Source organism: Aspergillus undulatus (assembly GCF_047715775.1).
Source record: "Aspergillus undulatus strain CBS 261.88 unplaced genomic scaffold BDV17scaffold_59, whole genome shotgun sequence".
Lineage (NCBI taxonomy): Eukaryota > Fungi > Ascomycota > Eurotiomycetes > Eurotiales > Aspergillaceae > Aspergillus > Aspergillus undulatus.
Genome location: NW_027396663.1, coordinates 90,180 through 116,905, shown reverse-complemented (window position 1 = coordinate 116,905; position 26,726 = coordinate 90,180). Strand labels below are relative to the sequence as shown.

At 51.3% G+C, this 26,726-nt stretch overlaps 8 protein-coding genes across 8 annotated transcripts; 4 read left to right on the top strand and 4 right to left on the bottom strand.

The window, feature by feature from the left end:
- Positions 1–291: 291 nt before the first annotated feature.
- Positions 292–1,159, top strand: BDV17DRAFT_273020 (uncharacterized protein; the record flags this gene model as incomplete). The annotated part of the gene is made up of 3 exons (XM_073758979.1): positions 292–335; positions 411–580; positions 687–1,159. Coding segments are annotated over exons 1-2 (157 nt in total), but the record flags the coding sequence as incomplete, so codon positions are not given.
- Positions 1,160–5,172: 4,013 nt separating this feature from the next.
- Positions 5,173–6,664, bottom strand: BDV17DRAFT_191461 (uncharacterized protein). Its single transcript, XM_073755112.1, has 2 exons — positions 6,128–6,664; positions 5,173–6,009 (listed from the first exon to the last, which is right to left on the bottom strand). Exons 1-2 carry the CDS (start codon positions 6,619–6,621, stop codon positions 5,649–5,651), a joined length of 855 nt encoding a protein of 284 aa, XP_073611879.1. The 5' UTR covers positions 6,622–6,664; the 3' UTR covers positions 5,173–5,648.
- A 666-nt stretch (positions 6,665–7,330) lies between these two features.
- Positions 7,331–10,139, bottom strand: BDV17DRAFT_273013 (amino acid permease/ SLC12A domain-containing protein). The gene is made up of 4 exons (XM_073758978.1): positions 9,364–10,139; positions 9,247–9,304; positions 9,016–9,183; positions 7,331–8,963 (listed from the first exon to the last, which is right to left on the bottom strand). Exons 1-4 carry the CDS (start codon positions 9,509–9,511, stop codon positions 7,646–7,648), a joined length of 1,692 nt encoding a protein of 563 aa, XP_073611878.1. The 5' UTR covers positions 9,512–10,139; the 3' UTR covers positions 7,331–7,645.
- Positions 10,140–12,053: 1,914 nt separating this feature from the next.
- On the bottom strand, positions 12,054–14,395 carry BDV17DRAFT_191423 (M14 family metallopeptidase). Its single transcript, XM_073755111.1, has 2 exons — positions 13,738–14,395; positions 12,054–13,690 (listed from the first exon to the last, which is right to left on the bottom strand). Exons 1-2 carry the CDS (start codon positions 14,134–14,136, stop codon positions 12,305–12,307), a joined length of 1,785 nt encoding a protein of 594 aa, XP_073611877.1. The 5' UTR covers positions 14,137–14,395; the 3' UTR covers positions 12,054–12,304.
- A 124-nt stretch (positions 14,396–14,519) lies between these two features.
- BDV17DRAFT_273003 (uncharacterized protein) lies at positions 14,520–15,703 on the bottom strand. The gene has a single exon (XM_073758977.1). The coding sequence runs from the start codon at positions 15,456–15,458 to the stop codon at positions 15,102–15,104; it is 357 nt and encodes a 118-aa protein (XP_073611876.1). The 5' UTR covers positions 15,459–15,703; the 3' UTR covers positions 14,520–15,101.
- Positions 15,704–17,366: 1,663 nt separating this feature from the next.
- On the top strand, positions 17,367–22,771 carry BDV17DRAFT_273001 (Arf family guanine nucleotide exchange factor SYT1). Its single transcript, XM_073758976.1, has 3 exons — positions 17,367–18,420; positions 18,489–19,730; positions 19,783–22,771. The coding sequence occupies exons 1-3, from the start codon at positions 18,021–18,023 to the stop codon at positions 22,236–22,238; spliced, it is 4,098 nt and encodes a 1,365-aa protein (XP_073611875.1). The 5' UTR covers positions 17,367–18,020; the 3' UTR covers positions 22,239–22,771.
- BDV17DRAFT_191371 (uncharacterized protein) lies at positions 22,368–22,771 on the top strand. The gene has a single exon (XM_073755110.1). The coding sequence runs from the start codon at positions 22,496–22,498 to the stop codon at positions 22,715–22,717; it is 222 nt and encodes a 73-aa protein (XP_073611874.1). The 5' UTR covers positions 22,368–22,495; the 3' UTR covers positions 22,718–22,771.
- A 613-nt stretch (positions 22,772–23,384) lies between these two features.
- Positions 23,385–26,574, top strand: BDV17DRAFT_294854 (uncharacterized protein; the record flags this gene model as incomplete). The annotated part of the gene is made up of 4 exons (XM_073762933.1): positions 23,385–23,580; positions 23,805–26,248; positions 26,325–26,489; positions 26,548–26,574. The coding sequence occupies 4 exons, from the start codon at positions 23,385–23,387 to the stop codon at positions 26,572–26,574; spliced, it is 2,832 nt and encodes a 943-aa protein (XP_073611873.1).
- Between the last annotated feature and the right edge of the window lie 152 nt (positions 26,575–26,726).

The following is a 26,726-nucleotide window of genomic DNA, read 5'->3' as shown; positions in this document are numbered from 1 at the left end:
GAAATCCTTTAGCTTGACCTACACGAGAGAGCAACTGTCCAATTGGAAGTCAAAATAGAACCGCCCTCCATCTATATCCTGGCGCAGTGTTCCTGATAGAAACTAACTCGTATAAAGACCCCTAGGAGTCCCAGACATTGGATTTCACCATCCTCCACTACCCAATTTTATCGCCGCTCAAAACCCTCAACCCCCTCGCTTCCAGCTTCGGAATCGAGAAGTACAACCCCAGCGCAGGCTTCGCATCCTCCTCCTCTGTCTCATACAACCTCGTGCGCGGGAACCCGGGACTGAACAGCTGCGCAAGGGTGTAGTATATCTGCATGTATGAGAGGCTACGCAAACGCATGTCAATGAATCTCTCTCCAAGCCTAGGTAGGGACGATTTGAAGGTGAGTACGAGTGCTTACTCCTTCCCCAGACAGACCCGCGACCCCTTCGAAAACGGAATGAAATACCGATTCATCACCGCCAGTTCTGCGGGACTACTTTCGAGCCACCGCCTCGGATTGAAGATGTGCGGGCTCGGGAAGACGCCGGCGTCCATGTGGATGAAGTAGGGTCTCATTGAGACGGCGGTCTAGACGAAGATCATAGACATGTCAGCGCTTCTAACACCCACATTTTCAAAGCACTTGTTCGTGCTGTTGTATATAGGTAGGGTAGATATAGGCAACATAACGTACCCCCCTTGGAACCCTCCACCCCCGAAACACAACCTCATCGTTCGGAAATACACGCGGGAGGCGTTTCATGTTCCCCGATGTGATCCGAAGGCCCTCTCGAACGCATGCGACGAGGTATGGGATGTTTTCGAGGTCTTGAAGCGGTGGTAGGTCATCCTTATTGGTGGTATATAGTGGCTCTAACGCCAGTCTTAGTGTAGTCTCGACCTCTGGATTCCGCAGGATGAAATATACGATCAGCGAGTGGGCTTGCGAGGGGTTGTGTGTGCCGGCTTGTTGGATTAGCTGTTATTTATTTGAGAAGTAAGTAATTAAACGGGTGGGGTGAGTCAATATATCAAGATAACCAGTATGGACCTTCCACTAATGGGTGTTGTTCGTTAGGATAAATATGGTCACTCTCCGTCGCCAACCGAACAAAAGCTTCGTCGCCCAGCATTGATGAGACGAGCGGGTCGTGGACGAGGCCGACGAAGGCGGTTAGGGCTGGGTCTTCGTGGGCCTTGGTCTCGTATGCGGGTGTCGAGCGGGTTCTGGTTGTTGAGAGTTGGCGATGCGATTTCTGATAACAGAGTCAGTTAAGGTAGTAGCCCTAAGCGGCAGCTACACAAGCTATCCATAAATCAAGTGAACTTGATCGCATGCGAGATTCTATAATGAGACTTACATCATGCCAAACTCTCCAATTCGTCAGGTTCTCGATGAGGAACCGGATAATCGGCGTCGTGACGAGTCTGAAGTCGTCTCGGTCAGTGATTCAATTTAGGTGAGAAAGATGTAGAGGTGAGGTCTTATGTAGGGAAGGGAAGGGGTAGGTAGGGTCTAGAATTCGTGGCGAGTGGAAGCGGATCAGCCCTAACTTACCTCGCAATCCACGGAAGCTGGATAATCTACGGAACCGACACCACGCCCATCGTGAGTGTTTGCCACAGCCATTTCAAGATTTTCTGGACCGTATAGCTCCGTGAACGGGGCCAGACGTCTGGATTGTATTGGTTATACATACCAGTCCGCATTGAAACTCGGGTCATCCAGCAACGTCCCTGGTTCCTCATGGAAGATGGCCGATGTGACGTCTGCAATACCATAGATTATATTAGACACTGATATCGGCAAGTTCAACCTGCGGAACCCTCCATATCCATATACAGAAGAACAGGCACAGAAGAACAGGCCCACATACCCGTACTAGACGACGCAAACGCATCACTAAGATTAACAGGCACGCCCGCACCCGCACTCCCCTCTAAAATTCCCGCCAATTTCCGCACACATGCGAGGATCCTATATTCTACGCGCCGAAGACCGGATACCGAGAAAAAAGGGCTGAGAGCCGCGCGGACAGCGCGGTGCGTATCATGCGGGATGGAGACGGCGGTTATGTCTTGAGATAGAGTCAGCCAGCGCTCGATTGATCTCGCTTAGAAAGGGGAGGAGGTCTGAGAGGGGTGTGCGCGGCTCACCGTCAAACCAGGCCCCCTGCGTAAACCGCCCATATGCGCCTGATTTGCGCACGGCGCGGGTTACCAAGAGGTCGTGGTAGAAGAGCGGGTCGCGGATGTGGACCTCTGTTGGGGTTATACGGACGATGGGGCCTGTAGGTATGTTGGAATGAGTGACAGAGATTCAACTCAGGGTTAGTTGCAGCAGTTGGGAATACCATATTTCTTATCTAGTTCCTCAATCTTCCGATAGAATTGCCCGGTATGTACCCAGTTGTAGTAAAACTCATACCAGAACGTACTCCGCGCCAGGAGGGGACCGGGGAAGGATGCGATAGGGCTGATTCATAGTCTGTATACGAGCACGACGGATGCGTAGGTGAAGAAACAGAGGGCAGCAATGGGTAGGAGTGGGATTTCCATCTCCAGCTTGTACGTGTCAAAGATCGAGTCCACTAAAAAATTCAATGGAGGGGTAAGATAAAGATTCTGAGAGGTCTATACTATTATATCCACCCCGCGGGGTCGGAGCAGATAACAGGGCACGCAAAAACGGACTTTCTGATCAACCGAGTACAAAGTGTTCGCCGATCATTGCGAACACCGGCCTTCACCGATGCATGTCTCCGCACTTGCAGTCATTGGCTCGGAATTGCCGGACGTACCGAGACAAGCATGCGAACAGTTGGTCAATCGCCCCTGCTGCTGCCGCTGCTGCCACAGGTTTTGATTGAAGGGGAGGACAACCCTACACCGACCGGATTTCCGCGCAGCCACCGAAGGGGTTGGATAAAGCTGAGTTTGAGGATTGGCTTTGGATGGTAGAAGAAGATATGGCTCCATCGGAGGACGGACTAGAATTCCTATAAACGTGCGTAACCATCTCCTTTTTCTTACGTGCTAGGCTCTTTCTGAGCGTCATGGTTCATTGAAAAAGCCTTTGTCAGGTGGGCATAAATGTTGCAAAGGTGGGAGAAAGAGAAGAAACTGGACACCTTCAAAACTATAACATGTCAAAAGCTGAAAATAAGCCGCAGCACTCTTTCGATTTCTGCTGGATTAGGGATGAATAGCGGTTTCGGTGGAATGAAAAGCAGTTAAGCATGGATAGGGAGTATAGGCAATATAATACTTCACCGACTTCCTTTTGCCCGTAAATTATATCGTGACTTCTTCACCTGGTTCGTCCGTCCAGCTTTGATGCGACCATTGCCTGCTATTTCTGCTAGATGGTTCGAGGACGATCTGGGTACCGAGGATGGGTGTCTGGGGAGGTGATTATACTGAGAGCCTAAACTGCGAAGATCTTTTAGGCTTTTGGAATAAATAGCCTGAAGGTTACTCCTTTTCTTGCCAGGAAATTTCATAACAATCTCATCCCAAGTGTATCCTTCCTGCTTTAATTTCACAAGCCGCTGCTTTTGTTCGAGAGGGGTCCACGAGCAGGCATAGGAGGGTTGGGTTTCACGGCGGATTTACTGACTGGCGGGCCATCGGCAGGTCCATGAAAGAAAGAACGTAAGGGATTGCGTAAGTTTGTCATCGTATACACGAAGGCTGGAATAGCCAACAAATATTGGAACCTGCTCTGCATCCTGAAGGTCGATCGAGAGAGTTGTCCCATCCAAGCGCCACGGCCCGTTGGTTGATGAAGGTTGGCAACTCCAGTCACGTTGAGCAAGAGGTGTAATTGCAATCAAAAGAGGGTTCACTTCTGCTATAGGGCGGCTTGGGATCTCGACATGCGAAGATTCGGCAAATGTCTTCCGGCAAATTTGATAGGAGATTCGTGACGATGACCGCGCGGGTGCTGACTTATTGGAGGGAATAGATACATCCCCAAGAGCTGTAGGAGGATCAACAGTTGGCTCTTGAGAAGTGATTAGCTCCGCACTGGCATGTCCTTGCATACCTGTATCAGAGCCTGCCCCTGCAAGAATGGTGGGTGACTCCGGATTTGACTGGGATACAACCTCTGCAATATTTGGGACGCTGCCTTCCCTCTCCTTACCCACAAGCAGCTGTCGGGATGTTGTAATTGTATTGTTGAAATCCCAGACCCTTGAATATAATCACCCTGCCCCTCCCCTTCTCGCATCGACCATATACCATACCATAAACACCCACTCACAATATAACAAAATGCCCCATTCCACTCTCAAAACGATCGCCATAATCGCCGGTGTCGGGCCAGGAACAGGCTCTGGAACTGACTGTCAAGGGGCGTTTAATTTCGCGAGGGCAACGTTGCCGCTTTTGTTGCTTGATGCTGGGGTAGATAAAGCGAAGTATCCGCCAACCCCAATGTTCACTGGTGGGATATCCCGTCCTAGGCTTCATCGGCGTGCCTACCTTCCATAATCCGAAGCCAGTGCAAAATGCTGTGAATAGGCGCAACCGCTGCTCTGAAAGGCGGCTCGGGCCTCTCATTTCTTCGCAACGAGCAAGTTTGGCATAAGGGCAATGTCGCAGTCTCTGGCGAGGGAGTTCGGTCCGCAGGGCGTGCACTTTTTGCATGCAATTATCGATGGGATTATTGATACGGGGAAGACGAGGGGGATTCTGGATGATGTGCCGCATTCGAAGATTGATCCAGACTGGGTGAGTTCTGAAGACATGAATACTTGATGTAGGTTTTTGGTCGGATTGCTGACTGGGTTCACATCAGATCGCGCAGTCGTACAGGTACTTGCATACCCAGCCCTGGTCTTCATTCACGCATGAGCTTGACCTGAGGCTTGAGGTTGAGAAGTGGTGAGTGGGTGGTGGGTGGTGAGTGGTGAGCGCCGGGGTAAGGTAAGAAGGGGAAGACTGTTGCTATCAAGCTGGGGGTTCTGGGATAGTGAGTTGAGACGGACTTGGCTTATTGGAATTGTTTAAATTAATTGGCGAAGCGCCCCCTGGGTGGTATTACCAAGTAAAGGATTAGGTACTGTTAGCCTGGAGGGAAGGAGCGAAGGGGTGCATCGTCCGCTTGAACACACCTATCCAATCCATCATCATGATTATCCTCAACTCATCCTCGGACATTCTCCAAGAGCTCCGTCATTTGCTGCATTTCACTCAATACGAGGTGACTTAGTGACTGTCATCATCACTACTACTGTTCCCACATACAAATATACATAAAGCCACTTTGCTTCAACGGAATTTGGCCACATCACCTCCGTCCGAGTCATCGGATGACACAAACAAACGTTCAACAAGTCTCATCATCATGATCTCGTGGACTTGTCAACATTCTCTTGTTATCTGTCAATGAACATTCTGAACAGAACTAAACTGCTGCGGTCTAAGCGACTGCGCCGACGATTCATCGTTCGCAATCGAGTCGTATCACCGGGGCCAACGTCCGTGGCCTGATATCGCGCAAAGATCTCCATGCTCTTTTCATCGTGACTGGTAAACATATGCAAGGCCGACTTCTGGATGACCAGCTTCGCCCCATTGAAAACTGCCACGAGGATCCGGCCATGTCGGGGCCCCATGAATGAGAAGAGCATGACCTAGAAACACAGCATCAGGCATCAGGATCGAAATTTTTGAAGGCCCCACTCGGGAAAAAAACTACAGACTGACTGAAGGGGTAGGGAACCACACGAACCGGTATGACGAGATGCCCACGCCGTTTGAGAGACTCTATTCGCAGCCGCTCCGCTATAATGCCCAAAATTGTCAGAACCTCACCGCGCAGAAGGCGCTCCTCCCCACCGCCACCATCAACATCACCGTCTATAACGCTGAACATCACCGCTTTGATATGCGGGGTTTTTTCATCGCCAGCGCCATCGTCATTGCCGTCGCCAGGTTGTGTCCATCCCCCATTACAAGCCCACTCTGGGTCGCTGGCCGTATCAGCCTCGAACTGAGGGGTGTATCCCCTAGAAAATACAGTCAGTCAGTCAACCAGCCGGCCGGCCAGCTATAGCATCTATGTGCTAGTCCAGCACATGCATAATCAAGAATGCCCAAAAGAATCGAGCGGAATGAATGACTCACTCATGATGCACCCATCCCGTGATAGACGCAAGACTCTCATGAACCTGCCCATCCGGCGCCGAGCGAGGCCGACTCTGAACATGATGCACAAAAGCATTAGCCAGAATTCGGACTCGACTGTCGAGCGGGAAGCCATATCTCTGCAAACTTGGCGGCCCATGGTCCATCCCCTCCATGGAAATCCTTACAGCCCTCGCGACTTCCGGATTCGAAAGCAAGATCGGATGCATGCGGAGGCGAGCAACGGGCCATGGCCGGAAAAACACCATGCACATTCCCATCTCATTTTGTCCTTCTTCTAAAAGCGGCAACACATCAATCATGAGGGCTTGGAGATTTGCCGGGTCGATGAATGGGGCTTTGAGCTGCGCAACTGTGTGGTATATCGTGTCGATGCCCATGAGACAGTGTTCCTGTTCTTTTGCCGCTGCCGAGGGCTTGACAAGTGCATCTCGGATTGAGTCGAGCGGATGGAGAAATCGCCATTTTGTCATGTTTCAATGATCAACGGTCAGTGACCAGCAATCAGAGAGTGTGGTGCAGAACTATTGAAGTTGCGAATCCTGAAGAAAAAAAAAAAAAAAAGAGGAGTGGCAGCAGGCGGCAGACGTTAATGTTGTGGTTGTCCGTTACAAAGTGAGGCGAAACGGAGTCCAGCCAGCCCTATGTGTTTACTCGATTCCGACTCATGAGTGTTTCAAGGTACCACCCGACCCGGACTCCTGGACTAGAAGTTGGTCCTCCCTAATTTACCCCATCCTGAGCTTCTCCTCCCCTACCCGTCCCTTCGCTATATATAAAAACTCTATCTCTACTTAATCCCCACTCCGAGTAGTTCCTAGTCTAAAGCCAAAAGTCCCCGCGTGCTTCATCCATTCGCTGTCGTTCTGTCAATAAGGCAGCTGATTCCCCTGCCAGGTGGAAACTATAAGACCAGGAATCCCTAGATGTAAATCTAATGAATCCATGATTTCCTTTAGACCCAAAGTTAGTTAGTGGCCCTGCTCGCATCTAAACTCATTGTCAATCCAATCCAGATCAAGGCGGTACCGCAAGCTGCGATCCATCCGCGATATACAACTCTGGTCGATCCGTTAGAATTATCCAAGATCGAGATTGAGGTCAACTACGCTAGGTACCTTAAATACTACAAGGTAGTGAACTATCCCTTGGTTGAGTCATGGATACTCTCTAACTATTTAGCTCGATGGAACAGTAGTAGATTGATTCAGTGATTGCTAACTAAGAACTTAGTTGACTGGCTAGGAATGTATCATCCATCTATCTGTGCCCAAGTTAGTTATATATACTTATACAGTGTTAACGTATGCTTCATGCGCAGCACACAGGTATAATACCTCGACGAACAGCACGGTTCTCATTGATTCATACCCATACTCATTTCATGACTATACCAAGATCCGTTAAGCATAACATCATCGGAAGCGGACAGGAAACGCTCATCAATCCTGTCCCACATCTCGCTCTTATCTACAGTAAGCACAAGAATAAGCTAAACTAGAATAACCAAGCAACAAACGTCCTATAGAACCACCCAGCCTGACCCTGAGTCTTGCCCTGAGCGGCCCTCTTAGCCTCCTGCTGCGCAATATAAGCCGCCTCCTCACGATCAATAATATCCTTATCCGTCCAGAGATCCGCCTCGTGCGGAAGGACCCGCTTACACTTGGTCGCGAACTTATAGCCGAAGATGAGAATGAGGTAGAGCGGGATACCGAGGTACGAGGTAATAAAAGTCTTGTAGTTGAATTCGTCGCCCGTAAAGACGTCAAACGATTTTGTGAATGAGACGACGATGCACCAGAAGAGGGCGAAGTAGGAGCCCCAGACGCCGAAGGGGGCAGTGTAGGCGAGGTCGCTCTTGGGGACTCCTTGCGCTTGGCGCGCGCGCACGAAGCAGATGTGTGTGACGAGGAGGGAGATCCAGCTGAGGAGGCCGAAGATTGTGACGAGGTCGACAAAGTATTTGAAGACGGTCTTGGAGCTGCTGGAGACATTCATGTAGGCGATGCATGCGATGAGCGAGCAGAGAGCGAGGGCGACGTATGGCACACCGCGGCGGTCGGTTGTGGTGAGAATCTTGGGGGCCTTGCCCTCTTTGGCGAGACCGAAGATGGTTCGGGTTGCGATGTAAAGGTCAGAGTTGGCGGCAGAGAAGACAAAGAGGAGGATGCAGGCGTTAAGAATGTCGGGGAGCGCAGGGATACCGGAGAGCTCGATGGCGAGGACAAAGGGAGAGGCAGCCGAAGACGTGTCGGCGTCATTGGCCTCTGCGAGCCGATCAGAATCATAAGGCACCAGAGTGCCGACCAGCAAGACACTGATCACGTAGAAAAAGAGGATGCGGTAGAAGGTCAGCTTGATGGCGCGCGGGATCGTCTTTCGCGGGTTCTGGGCCTCGCCGACAGTTACACCCACAAGCTCTGTACCGAGATAAGCGAAGGTGGCAGAAACCATCGTCGCCCAGAAGGCGTAGAAGCGACCAGCGTTGGTGCCTTCTTCGATGTAGGAATTGAAAGCGCCGGGGTTCTTCCAGTAGCGGAACCCTTTACGGTCTTTGTCGGGACCACCTCCGAGCATCAGAATGAAGGAGAGCAGGATAAGGCCGAGAATGACGACCACTTTGAAGGAGGAGAGCCAGAACTCGAATTCGCCGAAGAATCCAACACCGAAGTAGTTGATGAAGATGATCAAGACCAGGAATACGGTGATCCATACACCTGGGTTGACTCTGTCCGATGGTAACCAGTACTGTATGACCAACGATCCCGCTGTGAGTTGATTCGGCGTGACGATGATATATTTGAACCAGTATCTGCCCGTTGTCAGTGCATGACCCAACCTAATCTCGAGCATTGGCAACATACGTATACCCCAGCGCAAATCCCAAAGCAGGATCGCAGAATCGAACAGCATAACCAGTGAAACCCGATGACCGAGGCAACCAGGTAGCCATCTCGCCGAGAGCGCACATGACAAGGTAAACGATGAAGCCCATGAAGGCGTAGGAAATCAGGATCGAACCGGGGCCAGCCCTAGAAAGAAGGCCATGTTAGTTACGGCGCATTGAGTTTCTCAAACCAAGGCAGGGCGCATACTTTTCCAGAGCCGACCCAGTTCCAATAATCAGACCAGTACCAATCGCCCCGCCGATAGCTAGGTGCGCGTTAGTTGAGCGACAGAACGGGCTATTGTAGGTGAAAGGCGCATCGTACCAATCATGGTGATGTGACGGGCCTTGAGGGCGCGGTGAAGCTCGTTCTCCGCGGGCACCTCGAGGACGCCCTTTTCGGCGGTCGAGACATCGTAGACGGGGTTGTGCGGCGCGACGGTAATGCCGTCGTCTTTGTCGGCGTAGCCCATGTCTTCAGCAATCAACCCGGGCTGATAGGTGAAGCAGACGGGAGTCGGAGAAAGTGAGGAAGAGGGACAGGAGCAGGGGGAAGGAGGAGGAGGCGAAATGGGTGTGTACTACTTATAGGTAAGCGGAGGAAAGAAGAGCTCCGCGAATAACCCGCCGAGGCTGAGCCGCTCGGCGTTGCGGTGATTGCGACTGGCGAATACTGATAAGAGGAATTCTCCGCATGTTATTCAATAATTCAGGCTGGCAACACGAGGTAGCATCGAGACTCGCGTGGCTTGCACTAACCACGGGCCAAGGGCTGGCGGCGGGCGAGCTTGGCGCTTGCCATGGGTTGCCCCGCGATAAGCTGCCAGTCGTGGTGTGGCACAAGACTCGGTCAAGACTTGGTCAAGGATGCTTGACGGGTCAAGACTAGACTCGAGGCTTTGGCTCATAACAGGGTCAGGTACGGTATACCCTGTCTCTGTGGTAGAGATGTAGATATCAGTCATATCGATGTATAAGATTGGAATTAAGCATATCTTGTTAGGTAACGAGTTGACCATCTCCAGATGGGCCCGGGGTGCTATCCGCCTCAATGCGACCTTAATGGGGCCCACTTGGCTAACGCTTGGCGCTGTTCTCAACGCTCGCCAGTCACGAGGATCAAGGCAGACAGAGACCATTCCTTCGGGTTGATACTCTGGCACTCCTATCGGAGTCTTCCTTGTTTCCAGCAGAGGGTGCGCCACACTCGTGTCACCGCCCAGTGCCCCGATAGCCTATAAAACTTCTTGTTGATGGCAGTTTACTGTTTGTGCAGCCCTTGGCGCCAAGCCCAGATAGGAACAGTGGCAATGGCGCGATACTTGCTGACACTAAATTCTTGTTGGCCGCAGTCAATTCACTCCACTCCAGAATGTCGATAAGGGTGGGGTTCTCCAGGTTCTCGAGCCATGCCTAGATACTGCTCTCCAATCACGGGCAAGCCGTTAGGTAAATTGGCTCTGATCTTATCTGCTCCTGTCAAACATCCCGGAAGTCCCACTGAGGTTAGAACTTACTTTCTAGAAGCAAGGAGTAAGGATGGATATTTTCCGGCCTTTGGCCTCGTGTTTGTGCGGCTTTGTTTGCAGCGACTCCCTGTCAAGGTTCCCAGGATGCAGGGCACAGGCGCAAGGCATACCCGGCTTATTCTCAAGACAGAAGTCACTCGCGTGCCTGGAGGACTGTGCTCTGTAGTCTACGTCGCTGGCTGGGCGCAAGCTCTGCAACTGCAAGGCTGTCTGCTGAGGCGCCTACCGATCTGCCATTTTTTGACTGCACGATGTCTTCATGAATAGACTTGAATGCTCCTCTAGGCCAAACAGAAGACCTCTAATCTCCCGTTGTCCTGAGCCGTTCCTCCCCGTTGCACCATTCTTCCCAACACTTCTTCCTGTCCCGGTCGCAAGTCCCTAGAATTGTGGTGTGACATGAGGTCTTCAGATCGCTCTTCCGACAATGGCTGCGCTGGTAGCATACGTCAAGCACAGTATTGTGCAGAGGCCTTGGGTGTCCTGGGACGAGCCAAGATCATAAGGTAGGACCCGAATGTTTTCATGGTCCGTGGTCTAAAGAGGGCTTTTGATTACTTGCCCAAGCCAGTTGCAATAGTTAACATCATGAGCCATCGATCGATAAAGATAAGGCTCAAAGGGATTTCTATTCTCTTACTATCCTCCAGAAATAGTCTCCCGTTATTGTTCAATGTCAGGCTCGCCATCTCAGCAGTTTCCTGCGTCTGGATAGCCGCTCGCTCCGCCTCGGATATCGTTCGTCCTGCATCGCTTCAAAAAAGCCCACGACGCGGCCTATCTTCGAGATGAGAACTTGCCGTCCACGTTCCGTTATTTCTGTGTACTAGGCGTGATGGAAACGCGATATGAATCGGGCCATGGACTTTCTTGATAATCTAGATACATCGAATGCTTACTCGGAGACGATCAAGCCCGTAGGCTCTGGTGGACAGCATTGTGAGAGTATAACCATCAACTGGGATGTCACTGACGATAAAGATAGGTGGATGCATACCTACCTATGTACTGTTGCGGAAGGAGCGAAGAGGGGGCTATCAGCCGCTTTAGACACCAGATCAATTTATCTTCGAACAACCATCCAACTTCATCAATAAGTACGCCCATCTCGTCAGATTCATTATTAGCAAGTGGATTATCAGACGGATTATTGTACTTACTACCTAGTACGACATGACATGCCGCGACCACATATTGCGCGGCAGCATCCGTAATAAGTTTGTACTTGTCGTCTCGCCTCGTATTCGCGACATGACAAAATGCTTTGCTTGTTTGTGAGGTGGGCTAGAGTCGATCGATAGCAGTGTATGTAGTACATCTGCGGGAAGTGCTTTGTTTCCAGTTACTGTGGTACATCCCCGCAGAGTGAGCCGCAACTCATAAGATTATCCATGTCTATCTCTATTCCTATGCTTATTATTCCTATCTCGACAGTGGTGAGGTAGGACGAGGCGAGCTGAGGCCGTACCGTATGGACTAGGGTCTGTAAATATTGTATGTATGGCTGTGGTTATGGTGGAAGCCATTTATATAGTTATCATTATAGGTATACCTGCAGTTACATGCCATCATCATCATTATTACCATACCTAGGCCTGTTTACGGTATATAACTATATACCTAAAGGAACGCATTGAAAAAAAATGGAGCAAAACAGACCAAACGCCACCTACAGGGTAAGGAAATTGCATATTATGAATAGGTACACTCAAATAAAGAAAGTACATACTTTTCAAACTATCTACGTCGACGAAGGTCAAAAGTATGCTGGTCTTCCCAGCCTGGTTCCCAGCCCTCGAATCCGTCTTCTCTAATGTCATCCGATAGGTCGTCCCATTCCTCATCTTCATCGTCACCTCCGTCTTTAGGTCCGTCCTGGCTTCCACCGTCTGCGGTGGGTGGCGGGTTATCAATAATTTGAAGATCAGCATCCCAATCAATATTCGCATTCTTGCTGAACCCGCTCTCCTCAACAAGGAACTGCCCAAGCTTAAGGACAGCATTGAACGCTTCCGAGCCAGTCGGGACAATATACTCGGATGGCAAAAGGAAGCCGTAACTACCGCGATCGCGCAGCTTAATTTGATACGCGTAGCGCGTTTTCAGCTGGTGGTAGAACCAGTCGAGCCCGCTGCCGCCGGAGCTACCACCGACGGGAAAGAAGCTCTTGGGGTTCGCAGCCTTGTTCTTGTCGGCGGGGGTGACGATTCCTTCACATGCGGAGGTGACGTCGTAGATTTCGTGCGTTGTTAGGCGGATGACCTTTGCTAGGCCGAGAGCGAGCTCCTCTAGGCTTTCGAGGGTTGGTGGGACGGAGGAACAGGAGTAGGAGAAGGGGTAGAGAATTTGTTGCGAGTAGGAGTGGAAGTCTAGGAAGCCGACAATCTTGGCGTTGTTGTTCTCAGTCTCGTTGAGGGCCCATTGTGCGAGTTGCCGTGACTCGACGCCTTCGAATGGCTCTTCGCCTGCGTAACTCTCTGAACAAGGGTTTGTCTGGGTCTCGTCGCCGTCCCATTCAAACGACCACGACCTGTCCAGGTCGACACCGGGGCAGAACCGGAAGCTCGTCGGCTGTCGATTCTTGCGCCACAACCGATCCGTATCCCATGAGTAGACATATCCGTCCGGGTTGATCGTTGGTACTAAAATCCAATCGTAGTCCTGCAACATACTAGTGACCGCTTCCGATGTTCCATACTTGGTAATGAGGTTGTACGCGATATACGTAACGGTCGACGTACTGATCCATTCCCGAGCATGACTGCCACCAACCACGAGGATTGTCGGTCGAGGTGCGGTCGACTCCGAATCGCGGTTGGCGCCTAACCGCAAAGCAGGGATCTCGCGACCTTCATATGAAACACCAACACTGGTCAGCCGGACATGCGACGAGAACATGTTCGCCATCAGGTGCATCCAAGGTATAATGACATTCAGCGGCTGGTAATCCTGGAAGAAGATATCAGGCGCTTCACCGGTGGAGGGGTTATGCACAGGTAAGTCACTCAGACCAAGCGGCTGACGACTGGGATATGTCGCATAGATCATTTCGGGGAGGTTATCGATGAGGGGGGTATATGCAGTCTGGAGGGAATCGGGCAATAGGCCCAGCAGGGAAGGAATCTGACCATTAGTATTCTGCAGAGAGCATTCCAGAAAGAGAAACGTACAACTTCCTCCGCGAGCCTCACATCAACAAACTCCCTCATCGCAGCCCAAACATCCAAGAAGAGAATATTCGTTGCGTCCGCGAGCATCTCCGCCTCCTGTGCATTCTGCACTCTGAATCTCAGAACGACGTCACTGCCGTATCGGGCGGAGCCGTGAGGAGGGGCAGCATTATCACGAGGTGTAGGACGGCCTGCGGATTCTGAAATCCCCCATATTGACTCGATTATCCAGTCTCGAAGGCGGATCCATGGTCGTCGCGGGGTGGGATGCGATGGTGATGATGATCGCAGAGATACCGGCTCGACGGGGGGCGGAGGAGTGATGCTGGAACCTGCGGGAACTGCGGCGGCTAATGCGACCAGCAGCAGGAGGGGGAGGAGTGTCAGGAGAGAGCGCATTGTGGGAGAGCGGCTTCAGTAGGTCATCGTCTACCCGAGAAGGTATGCTGTGACTGCTGCCACGATCGACAAGACAGGAATGATGGGTTGGGTAAGTGGTGAGAAGGTGATGACTGACTCGAAGCGGAGTTGGGAGGCGCGCAAAGCATATAGCATTGCTGGCGCCTGAGGCAGAAATATTCTGTTGCCGAGGTCAACCAACTTCAACAGCAGTCCAACTCCAACTATTGGATTGTGGCTTTACTTCTGTATAACGAAGAATGGTGTCAGTCTAACTAGGCTACACTGCCAGTCGAAGTACAAGCTAACTATACTCTAAAGACACGAGGCCTGTCGTAGGCATCAAGATATACTCCGTCCCGAAGGGGATTAGCGGGCTAGATACCGGCTTATGGTCTGGACTCTCGACTCTTGATACTCAAGGAGCTCGAAGTTCATGGGCTCACTCTAGCTGAGAGCGATCTCGCCGCTCAGCGGACACGGCTTTCGTCTACGAAAATTTCGCATCAAGTCCCCAAATTCTGACTCTCACATATCCGCGTAGGTATATATATCCCCACCCGAGCAAAAAACTGGTTGTGCGAGCCTACCACCACGATCTTCCCTCCATAAAAGACACAGTTTAATACCAGCATGCCGAATAGTTGATAACCGATGCACCACCGCAATTGTGATCCTGTCTCCCTTCGCTGTCGCGCGGTCAAGAACCTCCTGAACGACTCGCTTGGACTGCATACTTGATGCGCTAGTTGCCTCGTCGAGAAGGTGTAGACACGGGTTACGGAGGAGTTCCGGCGTTGGCGCGCAGGGCAGACTCGATGTCGAAGTCGGAGATTATTGAAGGGCCATAGTCATTGCTGCTCATTACCCATTGAGAGCGTTCTGGCGAATTGAACATAGGTAGAGCCTTGGCTCCTGTTGTACGAGGGAGACCTGATTGCGGTACAGCCGTTGGTTCATTCCGTCTAAATTGACGCTGATGTGCCCGGTGCTGGGGTTGTTTCTGTTGTTTGATCGTGTGGAAGATGGTGTCGATCGCCATGCGGCAGCATTCTTTTGTGGTTTCGGAAGCTGAAGGCCTCACGAGGGCATCGCGCATGGAGTCGAGGGGATGTAGAAGTTTCTGTGCCACTTTGGGCGGCTATGGAGTGAGATATGCAGGAAGATAAAATCGCAATGCAAGTGGGGGTTGGGAGTAAACTTTGTTGGTGGTGAGGGTGTTTTGCTCCGCTTGGTGCGCATGGGAGCTGGAACTGAAAGCTCAAACCCTGTCCAGGTAGACAGGCATCAGTCACTAACACAAGCCAACGGCCTCCCTCCATTCGATATTTGCACACTCACATCGACGTTATCGGAGAGTACAAGCTTGATCGTTGCCGAGTAAGATGGTGGTAACAGTCATGGAGCTCATGATCTTCTATAGTAGTCGAATGTGATGGGCTAGTTCGTGCAGCAAAAAAGAAAAAAAAGAAATGGGCCTCAATTGTAATCGAAGTAGACCGATCTAGGTGGCGCAATCATGAAAACTGCTCATTTCACGACTGCGCTCGAAAATCTTCCTGTCTGCCTCGCAATTTACGCATCCACCTAGCAGACCACGTGTACACCAACACATTCATTGCCTTTTCTACCTGAGCTGGGCACTGCTACTGACATAAAGCATCAGAAGCACTCTTAGAACTACAGATCGACGCCATGGCAGAGCTTTACACCAAAGATGATGATTCTTTCAAGGAAAGCTTTTGTGTTCCTGACGGCCGTACTTTTGTGCATAATGTATGCTGCTAACGCAGCCATTGTCAGGAGAGCGGTTTGAAGTTCTCACGCCAAAGATCTTGTAGCTTGGGACCGTGGCACGAAGAAAGGGCAACAGAAGATCAGAGACAAGAAGAATGTGTTATATGTATGCCTTAACAACTTAGCAACTTCAACAGTCAGTCAAATGGACAAAACCCTTACTCCTTGAGAATCGAAAGAGTATAGAAGTTTGCTGGCCGGAAAAGAAAACTTCAAGGAATGCAACAACTGAACTGTAACAGACTTGACACAGCTGCATGGTCGACGACCAAGACTGTTGGAAATTCAGTCCTTGCCTTATAACTTGTCCACTGCTTCATACCTTTATATCAGGCCATTGAGTACTGGGCACCACAAATCATAAAGGTGCTGAGCTTCAGTCGATATGTCGAGCGAACATCGAGACGGGGGATCAGTTTATACCGCAGGGGCTATCGCTTGGGAATTGGTTCTCGTTCAATCAGCATATGAGGCTCCATGGACCAGGATGGTATTCCATTTAGTCTCCCTGCAAAATTGACCCCGGTTATATATAATTTGACAACCTACAAAGTTGTCATCTGTGATCTTGTGAGGGTACTAGCAATGGCCTGCGTTTAGCAAATAGGAACCATATTCCGAAGAGCATCAATAAAGTTCTAGACCCTGCAAATATTCTCTGCATCTTATCATAATGAAAATCAAAGTGGAACAGAAATAGAAGCGAACCTACGCAGTGACACAACTTTCTATATGTGTGCCTGAGGCAGCCATAGCACACTCTGAGATGGATTGCGTTTTCCTTCCATTTTTGACTATTGGGTGACCACTGACTGGCCAATACTACCCTTCTATATTAATGATCATAATTTCAGCCAGATCTTCCACCCTCCTGGTCATCTGCTGGTAGGACAAAGCAGGCATCAACCATAAGTCAAATGCTCCGTTCCCGATTGGGCCTAGTGGACCGGATCGCTGGGACTCTCCATTCTCCAATGATTGCATTTTCACAGTTCTCCATCTTCTTGCGGTCTGGACTCTTCCAGCGAAAGGAACCTTTTTGAATCGAAGTCCAGACTTTCTGTCCGTTGGCTCTGATCCAGTGAACATGGCTTTGAACCTGGTTTGGCTTTCTTCTGGTCAATCGCACAATTGCGACCTTTGTTGACTACACTGTCCATGCAAACCCAGTCCTCGCTTACGACAAGGTACTGCGTCAACAGTCATTTCCACAAGTAGCCAACCATAACTTTGAGTCTCCCAAAAGGAATAATCCACTGGACTGCTTGTACAGTTGAGTGTTTCGTAGTGTCGATCAGTGGCCAATCTGGTGGTGAACGACTGGATGAGCTGACGAGTTGTGCTGTGTGTAGTATGCGCACTGATCAGGCCGAGTGGCCCAGAACACACGTGCCTCCAGCCAGCCCAGCCAGCTTTGCTCGGCCCGCCAATTCTCGTCCAGCATCATCTTGCAGCGTCATCTCAGCTCCTCTTCTCTCTGATACCCTTTCCTCTCCTTCACCTACTCTATCTTCTCGACTGTCGGCCGTCTTGGATTCATCCTTACCCCGCCTATTGAACGCCTATTGTTGTTGTAGGCCTACGGCCCGGCCTAATCTCGACAAGTACCTTGGCTCCTCCACGCCCGACTTTCCTCCCCTCACTATTGTCGGATGCGCGTCTTATCAGCCCGGCCGTCTCCACGATTTTACGGTCAAGAAATGTGAAAAGTCTCTAGGTGGTTGGCCATTATCATCGCTCCCGAACCGCCGCTTCTATTGTTTTTGTCCTGATCGGCTGCCCCGTACCCCTTCGCCCCCTTTTCGCCCGGTCTCACTCCTGCTTCAACGATTGTCAGCTTCATCTCTCCCCTCCTCGTTGACCCAACTGCCTCCGTTCGCTTCGCTCGACATTTCGCAATGACAAGTGCTTTCAGTGACTGGTGATTTCTTGATCCAATCCGTCCCGAACGTCGTTACCGCAGACACGCCCTGATCGCGTTGCTACAAACTAGACGGATGTGATTGCAGGGATCGGCTTATGGGTCTTTCAGACATTCCTCGTTGCAGGGTATTCTAGGATCAGGCTCGGCTTCGCCCGCCATCGCCATGCATTGGAAAGGATTACGACTGGGCGCGTTATATGACAGCGAATCGAAACGAAACCTGGCCGAGCCGCAATCCCGCCATAGCGAGCAGCTAGCTCGCCCTACCCTCTCGACAACGAACCTCCCGCCGCGAATATCTGAATCGTCGCCTCGCTCGCAAACGCCCATGAGACTGGGTGATGAAGACCAAGGCGAACCGGACAATGGCGGCTCCGCTGGGGAGAATATGTCGCTCAAGTGCAAGGTGCCTAATGCGCTATACCCGTCAAGTCGGGATACCGTGAACCGGCGAGGGAGCAGGTTCAGTCTTTTGAGGCTTCGCCATGCCTCCGATCCGCAATTGTCGAAATCATATGCCAAGGCGGCAACGGATGCCCCTCCAGTACCTAACATGCCACCGCGTGAGTGAACCTTGGCCTGGTATGTTTGTTGTTCAACTGCTGACGTAACTTCCCTCTACGATTTACAGCTCCTACCATTATTACCACCGCACCCACAAGTCATGAACTGGACCAGCCTGTAAAGCGAAAGGGCAAATTCAACATTTTCCCAGACCCTAGAAAGTTATCCATGGATGCACTGCCGGAACAACCTGATCGGAATGAAACGGCCAAACAATCTCAAGATTCGACGGGGTCGCACAGCGTAGACACCTCACTGGCAACGTCAACCACGAGCACTGAAGAGCCGGGACGCCTCTCAACAACGTCGATTCGAAGCGGTGACCGCAATCGACCAAATGGTTCCCATCGCTCGTCTGTTGTAGACGTTCGATACTCTGAGTCGTCTCGTTCCGATCAAAGTGCTGGTGGAAAAGAGATCTCTCAAACAAACTCCCCTATCGGGGGCGCAACTGCCGCCCACAAATTCTTTCGCATGCCACGGTTAAAACGAAACCGCGTCCAATTTCCGCTACCTCCGAGACCTACCGAATCGCAGTCGCCCCAGGCACCGTCATCCGCTCTAATCCAGACCAGGTCTGTTCCTGATGGACCAGCGCGGAGGTCTGACGCTTCGGATGGGCAAGATCATATCTCTCCGTTACCCTCTCCCTCACGGTCATCCGCTGGTTTATCAGCCTCTCGTCCGCACCTCTCCCGAAAAGATTCATCAAACTCTGCCCATACGACCCATTCTACCCCGTCGGCTCGAGATGGCCGCAGCCGCAGTTTCAACCGAGCACGATCATCGACGCTTGATTCGGTCACCAACATGCGGGACACCGAGCAGCAACCGTCTCCAATCCAGCCCTCATCTGGCAGGACGTCTTTTTCGACGACCGGTCGCAAGAGCTTTGGTGATATTTTCGGCATCTCGCAGCGGTTGAGGCAAAATTCAGAGCCAGCTTATCTCCGGAATAGCGGGTCACCCAGTGGTACGAAAGGGGCGTCAACACCTCTGGCTAAAGTCCAGTCTTATCCGAAGCGACAAGAGGGTGATACTCCGGCAACATACCTTACCCGGCTTGAGGAGAACATTCCCAAGAGCACAATTGCCGGAGTTCTGTCTCAGTCAGATGAAGACTTCTACAAAACCGCACTGCGCAAGTTTATGCGCGGGTTCGCCTTTTTCGGAGACCCGATTGATATGTCTATCAGAAAGCTCTTGATGGAGGTGGAGTTGCCCAAGGAGACGCAACAAATCGATCGGTTTCTTCAAAGCTTTGCAGATCGGTATCACGAGTGTAACCCGGGCATCTTCGCATCAACAGGTACGTCATCTCGTAATTATACTTGCACGTCAACTTACATAGGTCAATCTAGATCAAGCATATTTCATCGCTTTCTCCATCCTTATCTTACATACGGACGTGTTCAACAAGAACAACAAGCGCAAGATGCAGAAGGGCGACTACGTGAAAAACACCCGCGGCGAGGGCGTGGCGGAAGATGTCCTGGAATGCTTTTACGAGAACATATCGTATACACCGTTCATTCGTATCGACGAAGACACCAACCTCAGCACACGCCACTTGCCAAAACCCAAAAAGGCTTTGTTCCGCGTTCCCAGCGCCGAGAACCTGGCCCGCGCTTCCAGAGAACCGGTTGATCCATACGCGTTGATCATGGATAACAAACTTGACTCACTACGCCCAAGTCTCAAGGACGTTATGACTCTAGAAGATCCGTACCGCTCCAATCCGACAACGGGCCCGCCAACCATTGACAGCTTGCATCAGGCTTTTGCCAAGTCGGGTATTCTGCAGATTGTCTCTGCTCGATCGCGGCCTGACGCATTCATGCCAGCTAGCATGGAGAACCCTGCTGATTCCAATCCCGGGCTGGTTGATATCAAGGTGGCCAAGGTCGGGTTGCTTTGGCGCAAAGATCCAAAGAAGAAAAGGGCGCGATCTCCATGGGCGGAATGGGGGGCTCTTCTGACTTTGTCGCACTTATATTTCTTTAGAGACGTGAACTGGGTAAAATCCCTCATGTCTCAAAGCGAAGCTCATCAGAAAGAAGGACGTCGTCGCCCCGTGGTGTTCTCGCCTCCTCTGAACGACTTCAACCCCGTTGCGATGATGTCTACGGACAATGCTGTGGCACTGCTCGACTCTAGCTACAAGAAGCACAAGCACGCTTTCCTCTTTGTACGGCCGAATGCTCTCGAAGAGGTTTTCTTGGCCAACAACGAGGCCGATATGAATGACTGGTTGGCGAAGCTCAATTACGCGGCAGCGTTCCGAACATCAGGGGTCGGGACGAAGGGCATGGCCATCACCAAGTACGACGCCCAACGGAACCGGATGAGTCGACGGCCGTCATTTCAGTCTGAAATATCAAGGATGTCCGTGGATCAAAGCACGGTCTCTCCGGGCTCGGGCGTGGGCGTGGCTGAGGACTTGATGGTAGCTCGCAGCCAACTCATGCAGCAGAAGATCAGAGAGGCGAATGAATCGCTCTTTATCGCTCAAAAACAGCTCGACGACATTTTAAGGAACGCTAGACATTTGCAGGTGCTTACTCCTGTCCATTCGCGAGCAAGAGAGCAGCTGATCATGGCTGCCGGCCGCATGGCGGCGAAACTCAAGTGGGTGAGACAGGATATTTGGCGCACGAAAAGTCACCGAGAGGTTCTAGTACGCGACCTGGTTGAAGAGAACGATCCGCCGACTACATTGCCGGAACCACAGCGCCTTCGTTTGGAGATACCCACGTCCAACCCATCAGTGGCCGACGGGGATGTCATCAGCGATAAGCAAGTGTCCCCGCTAACGACGACTGCCAAATCGCCGAGCATACCAAAGTCTCCAAGTATTCCACCCGAGAAACCACCATCCGTCAGACAGATTTCGTCGCCGTCATCTAGCTTAAGCAACGTCCGGCGACCGAGTCTTGCGGCATCTGTGACCTCGCCCGATATTATGTCTCGAGCGGGCAGAACGGCTTCCACCGACAATGTTCAAGACCGAACCAAGTCGGTGTCTCCTCACCCCGCGAATGGCTTGCACCGTGAACCTTCGGTCCTCAGCTCGGGCAGCAAGCCGGACGTGGCAAGCCTTTCCTCCAAGACATCCAAGCTGACACTTCCTGGAAGTTTTGAGGACGGCGAAGAGCGGCTTTTGCGTGAAGCCGGGCTGCTGGATAAGAATGGTTCGCCATCGCGCAAGGGGTCCGTGACCGTGGACAGTGTCAATTCCGAATCAAAGGACGAAGAGGGCTCCCAGGACAACCGAATGAGCCGCGTCCGCCACAGTTTCCACCGCACATTGCGCGACTCGTCTGGCGGAAATCATCCTCGAAGTAAAAAGCGCGATTCTACGCCGAATGCTGCTGCCACGGAAGACAGCCAGGGCACCAGTGAAGGGGGCGGTCTGTCGCGCAAGGGCGGCAGTTTCACTGTGCATGGCAAGAAGGCCTCGATTGTGACCTTTGGGTCTGACTGGCAGAACATGCTACCGGAGGAGCGCCTTAAACTCCGAAAACCCACTCCTTCGGAGGAGCCTCGCGCATCAGATACAGATCTCATCAGTCACGAGGGTTCCATCCGCTCGGGAGTGCGGGCGTCAATGGATATCCCGGTGAGACTATCTGAAGAGAAAGACGAAGGCAAACTCGACACCCGCTCCGTCCGCTCCGAGGGCGCCGCCTCTGCAGTTTCCCAGGAAGCCCCGTCGACAGTCATCCATCAAGCTCAAAGCCCCTCCTCATTGCCAGTAAAGGAGGGCGCCGTCGACGAAGCTCAAACACCAACCCTACCACAAGCCATACACGCATGAAGGTTCAACAATTTCCTCCAACTCGGCCATGACTTCTATCTTCTTGTTCTTGTGACGAAATTTATACCCTTTCGCTTTACTTTTCTTTTTTTCCCCCTTGGTTACCAGCGTCTTCGTCTTTTTCTAGCATCTCCTTCTCTTTTCGGCTTCTCAGAAGCCAACCAGATAGACTTACGCCAACAGTGGTCTGCAATTTTCTTTCCTTCTCTTCTTTTTCCTTACCTTCGTCTCTACTGATCCATTTCATCACTATTTGCATGGTCGACGTGCGGACGCTTTATTCTTTTGGGTCGGAATACAGATATCAGGTACAAAGGTCTTGTCTTGTTTGTTGTTGGTGGTCACAGTATGGTTACTGGCTATCCTTGATCCTTGTAACTGGGATGATTGACTTGACATTGGGCATATATGGTAAATTCAGCAAGCATATAGTAAGGGCAATTCAAAAGTCTGGTTTGACCTATCATCCATATCAATAAATAAATGGCAATATTCCTTTTCTGTATCTGCGTCTGCATCTGCATCACTCCGTTTGTCGGTCGTGCCTCCCGTCTGTATGTAGTCTGTTTGTCCATATTTGTGTTGGCTTGACTGAGACACAAATTGAATCAAGCCTCAAAACATTGGAATCGATTATGTTCATCAAGTCAACTCCCCTTTATTGTTGTTGTTGTTGCTGTTGGTCCCCAGGACCAAACCCAGAGAGCAGGCTGCAGGCTGCCATCATACATTCCTCCCTCTGCCAGAACTGTGACTGAGATAGTTACGCAGTTGATTAGTCGTGCTATGCGCATAATTCTCTTCATCGCCGAGAACTTTTCTGCCCAGAAACTGACGGAAGATTCTCTTTCTTCTTCACCTGTTTGACTCTTCCCTCCACCCCCTCCATCTTCCACTCTTATCTTCCCTTCTCTTTCTGATTTTCTCGTTCTCTACCTAGGTACCTGCACCATCCCGTCTTACCACCACCACCACCACCAACACTTGACCATCCATCTATCTATCATCAACACCATCAACTAAAAATAATCTGATCTTCATCTCTTAATAACATCCCTTTCTTCTTTTTCTTCTCTTCCCTCTTCAACTGTATCCTTACCTCCCCTTCCCGTCCCAAAATCAACACAAACCCCCACCACGATCGAAATGCCTGCATCTGCCTTCCCCCTAACAACCCTCCTCGTCACAATAATCATCAAAATGATCCAGATCATCCTCGAAACAATTACCAATTTAGCGAGCTTCATCAACGCCTTACTTGAAAAGAGTGTGCTGTCCAAGGCAGCCAGGATCCTTATCTATGGTGTTATGATGAGGCGGTTGTTGGGGTTTGTGTTGTCACGTGAGTTGTTTTCACTTTCTTTCACTTCAGCAAATATTGAACTTGGGTTGCGGCCATGGTTCTACCGGATAAAGAATGTTTTGTTTGATGTTTGGTTTTGGATTTGTTTTTCAGATTCTGTATTCTACACTGCAGGTGGCCATGGCCATGGTCCCTTTCCTATTGCTGTTCTTGTTCAGTTGAGGGGACCGTACCGTTTGCTGACTTGTTTGTTTGTTTCTTAGGTGCTCGGACTAGACCGTTGGCCGGACTTCAGACTGAGTCTGAGCCTGGGCTTGAGGTCGAAGCTGAAGACGTTCCTGGCGCTGGTACTGATTCCGATTCTGAACCTAGCAATGGACGGAGCTCTGACGCTGGATCTGAATCTAAACCGGATGCTGGGTCTATGTCCGGCTCGCCTGTGCTAGATGCAGACTCGGATACAAGAACTCAGTCTACTCCCCAGTCTGGATCTGAATCTGAGCCCGAGTCTACGTCTACTTCTACCTCGGCCTCTACCTTTGGACATGCAAGTGACAGCGAAGACCAAACTCTCACTCTCCCGGTCTGTTCCAAGGCCCATGATGAAGAGGGGAAAGAGCAGCTCGCTTCCCCCCTTAACTCTCAGTCTGAGCCTACCGGACCCGAACCCGAACCTTGTGTCCAGGAGCAAGTCCAGGAAGAGAATGAGCCAGATTTCAGTGTCGACCAGGATCCCGTTCCTGACGAAGACATGGGCGCCGACACTTCGGCTTCTACTTTTACTTCTACTGGTATGGCTTCGACTTTCTGGGCTTCTGATACTACCTCCAAGCCTCTCGTGTGTGTCCAGGAACAATGCCAGAAAGAGGAAGAGCCAGAGTGCAGTCTCGGCCAGAATCGCGTCGCAGGCACAGAGGCAAGCGCCGACAACTTCGTTTCTACTTCTGCTAGTACGGCTTCAACTTTCCAGGCCGCTGATACTACTCCCCAGCCTCTTCCTCCTGTCCGTTCTCGTTTGCATACTCGACCTTTGCTGATGCTGGGGCCTCCATCTCCGCCTCCATCTCCATCAATGCCAGCCTTGACACCTTCACCTATTTCGTCGTCGTCCCCGGTCGGGTATCCACTGCCCTCATTCCCCCAACTGCCGCCCGCAATTCTCGGCCTCGCTGCGACCATGCCCGTGAAAGCCTCGATCGCCAACCGAAGCAAACCCAGTAAAGATGGAAAGGGACATGAAGTCGAATTTACTCTCGAGATGACCGGCTACGTCGACCCTGCGAGCCTGCCCAACAACATTAAACTCAAAGAGCCCATTGCCGACGATGCTTTTGAGATTTCATATGTCAACAAGGCAGTTGGCTTTGGCATGTTCGCAACACGAGAGATCCGTGAGGGCGAAATCATTTTTGCCGACAAACTTTTGACAGTCTCGGATGAGGAGGAATTTGCATGCCAGAGCCGTGCTGAGGCAAGCGCTTTGCTGGAAGGGAAGGCAAAGATGCTTGGAAAGACATGGTTCGCAAGGTACCTTCACTTTATGAAAGGAGAGAGGTGGAGAAGGAAGTTCGCGGGCAGCCGGCCAAAGGTAGCTGGTGTCATGGGTCCGTTCTGGGAGAAGTGTTCTCTGCCTACGGCGTGGAACGGCAAAGTTGGGTCGGTCTTCGGCCTGAACTTGGCTTATGTGAATCATGCCTGCGTCCCGAACTGCAGCTTGGGGTTCAGGAACAAGTACATTACCGATGAACATGGCGCTGTGCTCTGGGACGAGGAGCCGGAGTTGAGAAGGGCGGTCGTGCGCGCCTCCCGGGACATTCCCGCCGGGGATGAGATCAGTATTGCCTATATGCAGACCCGCGGACTACACAAGATGAGGCGCGAGCAGATATATGACCGGTTTGGTTTTTTTTGCCAGTGCGAACATTGTACGGCGTTTGCTGTCACTGACGGGGATTATGCACTTGATCACTGCCCTCACCTTTTAGAATCGCTTTCGAGTCCGAACGTCATAACTGATGGGCCGGCTGCCGCCTTCCAAGCGGCGGCTACTGTGATTGATTCGCTCCAGAAGGCGAGGATGTGTGATGCTCGGCTCCTTGATATGCTGATCAAGTGTGCTCTCGTTGCCGGCCACCACTCCGATATGGCAAGGGCACATTACTTTCTCAAATGGGCCAGGGAACTCTCTCTAGTTATCGAGGGCATGACGAGCAGCGTTCACCGCCAGATTGAATGTTGGTTTCATGAAATAACAAGCATGCCTGGGTTTGGGGCAACGGTGAGAGGGTTGAGTTCAATTACTGAAGCTTCGATACTCGACGAGGATGACTCCAAGCATACCATCTTGTTCATGTTGGGTACCCACCTGGAGGGCTATGCCAGGATGAGCCGCTATCGCGCTGTCAAGGAGCCCGGGAATTTGAGCACAGGAGATGGGATGGCAGCAGCAGATGAGGCACAGCGCTGGGAGGTTGTTGACGGGTTGGATCCTATTCCATCGAAGGTTTACGTCATGAAGGCCGAGCTTCCGCAGGATATGTGCCGTTGTCAGCACTGTTGTCACGCTGCTGAGCGGTTGGACCGTATGGCGCGGAGACGTCAGGCCCAACGTAGAAGGAAACAATTTTCGAAACGCAAGGCCTGCAAGAAGATGAATCCCGAGTGTAACGGCCATATGAAAGACTTTCTGGCTTGCTATAGGGGAGTGGTGCGGGATATGTTCGGTGAAGAGATGTTGCAAGGGGCAGACCGATGGCACGACACTGATTCTGCACGCAAAGCAGAATTGGGACAGCAGATTAGACGAAAGATATGCCACTGCGGATGTCAGACGTTTCGAAATTCGGCGGCTTAAGCGTCCAACCCGCAAGGAGACAGCGGGAAGCAGGACTATGCAGACCCAGACACCCGTGGTGAAAGACGTCGGAGCCGAGATGAAACCCAAGGTGGTGAGTGGCGGAGGGCTTGATGGGCTGGTTCAGTCTATCTGATCACACTTGACGACAGGTGCTTATTCCGGCCATTTTGGTTTAATCTCTTTGGATGTCAGAGTACACTGCATATTGCTGATCTGAATGTGTTTGTCATTATTTTCCTTAGTTGTCCTGGCATAGTGGACAATGCAAGCGTTTTTGAAGGTCGAAGATGAATAGACCCATACATAGATAGTCACGAGTGGTCAGCTG